The 9,512-nt window shown below is 33.6% G+C and overlaps 1 protein-coding gene and 1 long non-coding RNA gene across 2 annotated transcripts; one reads left to right on the plus strand and one right to left on the minus strand.

The window, feature by feature from the left end:
* Positions 242-1,558, plus strand: LOC107646247. Its single transcript, XR_002349610.1, has 5 exons — positions 242-334; positions 433-528; positions 635-1,072; positions 1,176-1,248; positions 1,320-1,558. It is a non-coding gene; the product is annotated as an uncharacterized LOC107646247 (long non-coding RNA).
* LOC107645377 (probable LRR receptor-like serine/threonine-protein kinase RKF3) lies at positions 6,667-9,058 on the minus strand. Its single transcript, XM_016349387.2, has one exon. The coding sequence runs from the start codon at positions 8,940-8,942 to the stop codon at positions 6,936-6,938; it is 2,007 nt and encodes a 668-aa protein (XP_016204873.1). The 5' UTR covers positions 8,943-9,058; the 3' UTR covers positions 6,667-6,935.

Below are 9,512 nucleotides of genomic sequence, written 5' to 3' on the forward strand. Positions count from 1 at the left end.
TAATTAACTTTGAACTTTTTTTTTTGTTGCTATTTTTTTTATAGTGTTTAGACCTTGTATTTCGGCCAACTAAAGAGATGAAATTTTTTAATAAAAAATTGGCCATTGCTGCCTATATATTTGGAAAAAATATAGATCCAGAATAAGTAAAATTAACTTTTTATTTTTAGTTAATATTTAATTTTTTATATAATTTTTATATAACCTACTATACCACTATAGTATAATATTCTAATTTTATGAATTTAGGGAAGTGCTTGTTCCAAACGATCATTGTAGTGGCACACGCAAGACTCTTCTGACTATAATGCCCGGCAATCCAATAATTGGTGATGTAAGAATTAATTTTGCATTATTTATTTATTTATTATCCTTGTAAAAGTATCAAATTTGGATTGGTGCAGAATAACTCTGATTTTTTGTACTCTATAGGTTCTTACCTTAGTTTGTTCGATGCTCACCAAAGGACATTTTGGGCCAAAAGGAAACATACATGCCAACCAATGGTTTCTGCCACCAACATTTTCTGTTAAGTCCCTTGGCATATCGAAATTTAGCCTTCAAATTTAATATATTTTCCCAAGTAGACTGAAAACATAATAAGATTCCTAACTTAGTTTAATATTCATGGCAGCAAATTGTGTTAAGCCCGAAACAGAACTGTGTCCGCACAATGAAATACATCAAGGATAACTTCATGGGGGACCTTGCCAGTTTACATCAGGTTGGTTAATTTTATTGAACTTTCAATTAATTCATATAATAATATTTCATGACTGTTTATAGTTAAGGTTATTTTCTGAATATTGTTGTAGATTTTTGTCCCAATTCACCTCAATAGCCATTGGTTTCTCATAGTGGTTGATTTACTGAACGGGGTCGTGAAATATCTGGACTCTTTCAAAAAGGGCACATTGGAAGCAGAGCGTAAGAGTGTCATTAACACTTTGTTAAATTACCTAGAGGAATTTTTGTCCGAGAAGAATTTTGGTGAAACACCTTCCTTTAGAAACATTCAATTTTCAAAGTATAAATTCAGAGAACCAGATGTCCCGCAACAATCTGCCAAATCGTATGTTTAAATTTACCATTTTTTAAAGTAAAAATTCAATTTTCTGGCAGTTTGTTATTTTGTGATATTCCTTCGTTAACATGTGCATTGAATTGTGGCAAAGGAATAACTGTGGTATTTGGGTCACTCAATGGATGCAGCTCACTCGCTATTGGAACCTTGGTAATAAGACATGGGTAAGAAAAATAACATTGTCAATGAAATTATGTTTGTTCCATTTTGTAATATCGTTGTTACTGTCTGTTAGGTTATTTCTGATTACACAAGAATGCGTCTGGCTGTGGATTTAGTGAATGACGAAAATAACTCAAAGCGGGATATCATAGAGGAACTTGCTATCACTGACTGGAATAAAAAGATGCAGCAATCTGTCATGCAAACTTAGGACATTATTACCTTTTTTATTAGAAGTTATGGATTGAATTAGACTATTTTATTTTTCATTAAAATACAAGTTAACTTTATATCTTGCACTTATTTCTTTGACTTTTTAAATATATGGATCTTTTTATTATTTATAATGATTTATATCTTTCACTTAGAATATTTTTTTTTATTTTTGTTATTATCCTGAAACATTTGGTGCGTGAGAGGATATTTATAGTGTATAATTTAGGATTCATGGAACAGTACACTTTGGTATGTTAGGCTGCGTTTGTTTTAAAAAACAGGACAGAGGATGACACTGAGACAGAGATAATAAGATGGAAACACTAAAAATTATTGTTTGTGTATTATATGAAATGACTAAAATAATCATTGATTCTAAATTTTTTACCTTAAGTACAAACTAATTTAATAGAGAATGAGAGTACATAGGAGTACAGACGAAACTTAAAAAAATATTGAAGGGACCAAGACTAATTATAGAAAAAAAAAAAGAAGGGATAATAGTGAAATAATAAAAATTATCTATGGAAAAAAAAAACAAAATTTATACAAAAGTCCGTATCCACTCTTCTAAATCCCGTGTTCATCATTGTCCTATCGTAAAAGAGTTTACACAAAAATATAAAAAACTGTCTCAGAAACAATGTGTTCTGTGTTCATATCTCTGCTTCTAAACACATTTTAAACATGAACTGTTCATGTCTCTGTGTCCTATCTCCAATAACAAACGCTACCTTAGTGACATTACCTAAACAGAGCAACCAAAGGTGTATAGGTGTATACATCTCATTATTGGCGGATTCACCGATAAAAGTAGAATAATATATATCAAAGTAATGTGAGATAACTTGGCTAATATAAGGTGATATTTTAGATTAAAAATAATAAAATACACTAAAAAAAAAACATTGGTTAACGACAAAGCAGTAGCTGCGATATGGTTTGCACTCAACCCCGCTGCTTGAGTTTGATCCGTCTGGTGGAAGCACTGAAATATCTCTAAGCTGATTGCAGTTATCAACATATAGCATCAAGAGGCTTGAAAGATCATCAATACAATCAGGAGTTAACCATTTCAATTGGAGAAAACAACTGAGAATTAACTCAAGATCCTTATCTGATAGATCACAACTTTTGAGATTTAGTCTACTTAACTTTGGGAGCGAATCAATTCTGACCTTTAATACCTTCCACAAGAGTTTTGGAAGTTGAGGACATTCTTCCACATTCAGATCTTCAATATTCTGAAACATGGTAGGATTGCTAGGTAGAATCTCAAAACTTTTGCAGGATCTCAACACTAAAACTTCAATACTACTAAAGTTTTCTACCGAGTTTGAAAACTCTTTTATGGCAGTCCCTCCTATATCAATATTTTAAATATTTTCCACTTTTTCCAAAACATTTGGGAAACTCTGAATGCTAGAACATTCTCTAAGGTTAAGGTATTCAAGAGATTTTGACCTCAGGCCACTCGGAAATCCCTTGAGTTTGCATGTGATAGGACCTCAAACTTTGGAGACTTAAGATCATAGTTCAAACCAAGAAAGGCTGTGGGTGAAAAAGCCAAGCTTATGAACTTTATAATAAATGCGTACCGCACAGATTGATACTTGTCGAACATCAACCATGGAAGGTATATTACAGTTATAATAATTTTTCCGTGCATTTCGTAAATCAAACAGAATTTTAGCATGGATTTTAGCATGACTAAGAAACAACAAGAGACCCTTTTGAATTTTAGCAAGAATAAGAACGATAATATGGACAGGGGGAAGGAGGACGCCGAACTACGAGAGAGGAAGCAGAGGCGCCGACAGCACGGACGGCGGCGGCACCGCGGCAGAACAGTTGCAGGGAGAACTTAGGGTTTTGGTAGGGTGAGTTTGGAAGGTGCTATGGGTTCAGACTTCAGGTGATAATGATATATGATTCACGTATTGGAGAAGGAAATGGGCGGGTGTTACTTGTTAGGGGAAAGGGGTGGGTTTGGAAAGTGGATCAGATTATTTTTCAAATCGGTTTTTTATTGAACCGGTTAGACCGGTCGGTCTGGCCGGATTTTAGAATATTAAAATTGGTTTTAATTTGGTTAATCAAAAAATTTTAAAAAAATCGGTTCACTAAAAATGTCCAATAATATGATGCCACGTAGGCGTCTTTATAAAAAGTCATTTTCAGTAACTTTATGGGAGCATCCCCCTCCAATAAACCGAAACTGGAGATAATATTAGCATACACTTGTTCTTCAAGTGCACTCCCTGTCAACAAAATAAGAAAAACCATTTCTTCACAATGAATTACAGTGCATCAAAATGACATCAATGTTACGAATTAACTTACCTTCCAACAATAAGCAGCCAATTTTGCAAAAGGAGGTTGAGTTCGAACAGTTTAAAAAATTGACACCCCCGTTTTCAATTACTGTGACTTCAGGTGAATTTCACTATTTGTTTCAGCAGAGTTGCAATTCTTTCCGTAGTATTAAAATATTATAATTAGGGAACAAAATCAAGAAAATATTAAAATTAATTAGAAATCAATATAATTTATTAGGATATTATTCCATAACGAGCGTACTCCTAACGTACTCTTGGTCTATATATTGGTTACAATCTTGTAATCACATATGAAATATATAAATAACAAAAATAATACTTTTCTAAATAATTTTTCTTTCTTAAACTCTTTGTATCATGGTAACATTTTTTTTAGGGAACAATATCAGGAAAATATCAAAGATGATTAGAATATTATAATTAGGGAACAAAATCAAAAAAATATCAAAGATGATTAGAAAAAATCAATGTAATTTATTAGGATATTATTCCATAACGAGCGTACTCTTAGCGTACTCTTGGTCTATATATTGGTAACAACTTTGTAATCACATATGAAATATATGAATAACAAAAAAATATTTTTCTAAATAAAAAAAAATATTACCCTGGTACAAAGAGTTTAGGAAAGAAACGAAGAATTATTTAGAAAAGTATTATTAAAAACAAATATTTTTAAAACAAATAATGCGTTTTTTTTTTACAAAAAACAAAATTTAATTAATTGTGAAATTAAATTATTATACCACTAATGATAAATATATTGGCATTAGATTTACTATAAAAAAACTTTTAGAAATATTATGTTGTGTTATATAATTTAGTTATATCTTTGTATTTTTAATTTAGATTATTTGGATTGGCATATTTTTAAAAAATGTTATTCAATTTTTTAAATTATTAAATAAAATCAATTACAACTAATTAATTAATTTCTATTATTTGAGCATAATAATGTCTTTATGAATTTTTTATTGCATAATTCACTTTGACAAAAGAAATGATTTATGAAAATTTAAACTTAAACACTTACTATGATTAAGTTCAAATTTCAATTTATTTTATCACATTATATAAATATTAAATTCTTTGATTAAACACTTATTTGATTTCGTCATTACGATATCATATTATATATAACTTTTCTATTGACAATTAAATTTCAGTTGTTACACAAATGATATATTGTTATAACAAGAATACATATAACTTTAAAAAAATTATATAATTTAGACTTTGATTATTTATACTAAGTGGCTCAAATAACTCCACGTCACGAACCAATGAATGCTAGGAATAGAAATAATCACAAAAATAGCAGAAACAAGTATTTGTGGAAATTATTTGCGTTTTAGGACTAGATAGGGACCCGTGAAATCTCCACGACCCGCCATGCAAAAATGGATGGGACACGGGTATAAGTATTCACGTTATGTGACCCATTAAATACACGCGAATATAAAATTATTTTAATTTATATATACATAAATCCATTTCTTGAATTTAGTAACCATAATTCTTACCTCTAATTCAAACTCTCTCTCTCTAACTCACTTTCTCTACCTCTTAAGTCTATCACTACGACGTTCAGTATCATCCCAAAAAATTATGTTATATTATTATATTGGAATATGTTTTTATGTTTTTTCTTTTGAAATGCTATTTTTTATAATAAATATGTTATGAATTTTGTTGGATTATATTGAATTGATTATTGTATGATAATTATATTATGCCCTTTTGTGTTAATTTTTCCAAAAATTTTCAAAGAATATTCGTAGATACGAGGAGATTTGTGTTTTTTAAGGGAATAATTATAGGATAAATACTAATTAAAAAGAAATTAAAATACTAATTTATTTTCAATAGAATAAATTATAGAAAAAATTTTAAGTGTATCAAGGAACATTGATATTCCAGTTATTTTAGCCGTTGATTTCAATTAATATATATTATATATATTTTTTATAATTCAGATCAACGGTTAAAATAACTGAAATACTGGTATTTTAACAATAGTGTTTCGGTATACCATGTTACTAAGAAATATTATTCAATCCTCATCCATTTGTTGGCAGTATGCAATCATAACTAAATCCCCTTCAAGTTCAAGATCTGTTCAACACTAATTTTGGCATAAAATTCGCAGGGAAATAGAATATAGAATGAGGTCAGAGATTACTGATTCATTTGATTATTCATGGCAGCCTCTTTTTTTTTTAATTATTATTAAATGCACCTGGAGTCAAATATGCTATATTACACACCACTTAAATGTTCCAAAATGTCACCACCTCTACCTAATTTATTATCATCAGCCTGGTAAGTAAGTAGTAGTTATATTGTCTAACAAGTAACAACCAAGGCATTAATTTATGGTTGTGTTAACGACATCAATTATAATCCTATTATTAAATAAACAAGGGAATCAGCATACTTTTTCTGATAATGGAATTGCTAACTAATATTAATATCCCTGCCAGCATTTCTTTTATGGCCTAATAATGGAATTCTTTTGTACGAATAAAATAAAGATCAGTTACCAAATTATGAACAACAAGAATAATCCAACCAAGCATCATAATAGCACATATTTAGTTGCACCCTATCTGATTATTAACTTTCCTATTTCCTCTGATATCTTTTCTGCTGGAGTAAGTTCATTACTTTGTAACATACAATAAAAAGACTTCTTGAACCATATGCTATCCTTTAAGGAACTACTAAGGTGATCCACAGTTACAGTAAAAATTAATATACTAGCTTTAACTTAGATTTGAGCTAAATTTAGAACATGCTTGCTCAAATTGTACATTGTAAGTTTTAAGATTTTTCTAGTGTGTATTATTAGTTCTAAAGGATCAATTTGAGTAACTGACAGCAAAATCAGCAGCAAAAGTTGATCATACTCAATTGCCATCACTCCCAACTCTAAGAAAGAATCAAAATTTTGTACAACCTCAATATTTTACTTTACAAGCAGAAAACGCGCTTAAACAATCATAAAATACAAAATCAAAATGTACAAAGAAATCATGCCGAGACTAAGCTAGTTCAAGATAATCAAATGATTTTTTCTTGTCCAAAGTTCTAAATTACCAGTATAAGTAGATGATTGAACAACTTCCCTGCCCTCAATCCACGCTCATGGTCCCGGACTCAGAGTTTCCCTCTTCTTCTTCCTTAAGCTCTTCTTGCTTATTAGGATCCGAAAGGTGTTTACTCTGCATTGTGAATGCCTGATAACCGGTTGGACTACAAAGCTGCCCTGAGTTGCTTAGAGCAGATTTCTCAATATCAATCCTCCCAGCAGTAAAAGGTATTGGCCTTTCCATAACCGAAGGCACAGACTCATCGGTCTCCAGCATCTTAACAACCTGGTCCATTGTAGGCCTAGCATACAACTGAGGATGTGAGCACAGCACAGCAACCAACACATACTTCTCAAGAACCTCCGGCGCGCCCTGTTCCGGCATTCCATCTTCAATAACATCCAATGATTTACCTTCCCTAACCAATGACCAGGCCAAGTCAGTCAGTGCATTTGGCTGTCCATCGCTGTCCGTCTCCAGAGCCTTCCTCCCACTCAACAATTCAAGAAGCACGACACCATAGCTGAAAACATCACTCCTCTCTGTCAATTGCCCATAGAGCGCATACTCCGGCGCAACATACCCCATGGTACCAGCAACTCTAGTACTCATATGTGTCATTCCCTCCGGATTGAACTTTGCCAACCCGAAATCTGCGACCTTGGCCTCAAATTTCTCATCAAGAAGAATATTGCTAGCCTTAATGTCCCTGTGAATGATTGACGGCTGCGCGCCGTAATGCAGATAAGCCAAACCCCTAGCAGTTCCGAGAGCTATCTTCTGCCGAAGGGGCCAACTCAATTTCTTCCCTCTTGACCCAAACAAGTGATCATAGAGACTCCCATTTTCCATCAAATCAGTCACAATAATCCTCTGATGACCCTCTAAATTAGTTGTGGCCGTACAATAGCCTCTCAAAGCAACAAGATTGACATGCCTAACGCTGGCAATGACCTCAACCTCATGAGTGAAGCTAGCATCACCGGCAACAGAACAATTCTTGAACCTCTTCATAGCAACCTGAGATCCATCGTTCAACAAACCCTTGTAAACGTTGCCATAACCGCCACTCCCAATTATGTTATCCCTTGAGAAATTCCTGGTGGCTCTCTTGATTTCATCGAAGCCGAACCTAATCAAGGTAGTGCTCTGGTTCATGGAGTCCAATCCAGAAGAACTCAAACCAATCTGATCCATGCCAACACCACCTTTCTTCGTAATCTCGTTCCTCTTCTTCTTCCACCTCAAGTAACCCCAGAACCCACCAAACAAAACCAACCCCAAAACACTGAAAACAGAAACAACAACAGCAATAAGAACCGTCTTACCGTTGTTGCTTTTCCCGGAGGAAGAGAAATCAAGGCCGAATAAGCACTTAGCGGTGCCGGTATCAGTAGGGTCAGCAAGATAAGCAGCGTAGATAGAAGTGTAGGACCTGCACTCGGAGACGTTGCCGACGGTGGAGCCGTTCAAGTAGGACTGCAAGTTGGACAAGCTGGTGGTGCAGCTGGCGCAGGGCGCGTTGTTATCCAAAGACTGGTTGCAGCTACTTTTAACGCTTTGGATGGTTGCGGCGGGGACGGCGGATTCGAATTGTTGGAGGGTGGTGATGTTCATGCAACCATAGGAGATCCAGGAGGTTTGGAGGCCGCAGCGCGAGCGAACGTCGAAATTGGGTTCGTATTTGGTGATGTAGGATTGAAAGGTGGACCAGCATGAGGCGGAGGAGTTTAACGGCGGAACGAAGCGGGATTGGCGGCGGAGGTAGTCGGCTTGGAGGAGGTGGAGGGTTTGGAGGACGTTGTGACACGTTGAGGATGAGTCGAAGGATGGTTCGGAGCCGCCGCCTAGGGTGGTGAGGAGGGTGGTGTTGAGTGGGCATGTTACGTTGTCGTTTTGAGAGAGCGATGGCGGCGGGAGGAGGAAGAGAAAGAAGAGAAAGATGAAGAGTGACATTGGAGGTGCCTGGTAGGTGTTTGATAATTTGCCAAGAAGAAGAAAAGAAAGAGAATAAGTGGTTCTGTGATTTGAGTAATATATCATCGTCATTCATCACATCATTGTTCTTTCTCTCTCTCTGTGAGACTCTCAACGGTCAACACTCAACAGCCACCCACCGTTTACCTTTCGTCCTTTCCTTTCATTCTTACTAATTACGATTATATAATAATAACAAGTTCGTTACTAGCTCAGCAAATTTAAGATTCTTTAGTGACATTTTTCTTGCATTAGTAATATATATACTGCAGTTTAATTTTGACTTGAAAAGGTTTACTAGGTATATACATCGTGTGAATGTATACTTTTATTATTATGTTTAAAAAGAAAAGATGAGTTCTTGTAAACCATCTCTTAGTTATCTACTTCTAAATTTTTATGATTATTAATGCAGTGTAAGACCGACGGGGATTAATATGATTTTGCTAAGGAACGAGAGAAAACTGCGAGGTTAGTTAGTTTATACCAATAAAAATATAAAAATATTATTCGTTAACTATTAAAATTATTTATTAATATATTTTTGTATAAATATATATATAGTTTAATTTATTTTTAATATATATTTATATTTTAATATATATATTTTATATTAATAATTAATTTTGATACACACCATAA

This window comes from Arachis ipaensis, chromosome B06 (genome assembly GCF_000816755.2).
Source record: "Arachis ipaensis cultivar K30076 chromosome B06, Araip1.1, whole genome shotgun sequence".
Taxonomy (NCBI): Eukaryota; Viridiplantae; Streptophyta; class Magnoliopsida; order Fabales; family Fabaceae; genus Arachis; species Arachis ipaensis.

Excerpts from the sequence above, each read along its gene's own strand:
- LOC107645377 (XM_016349387.2), bottom strand. The coding sequence starts at position 8,942 with ATGACGATGATATATTACTCAAATCACAGAACCACTTATTCTCTTTCT.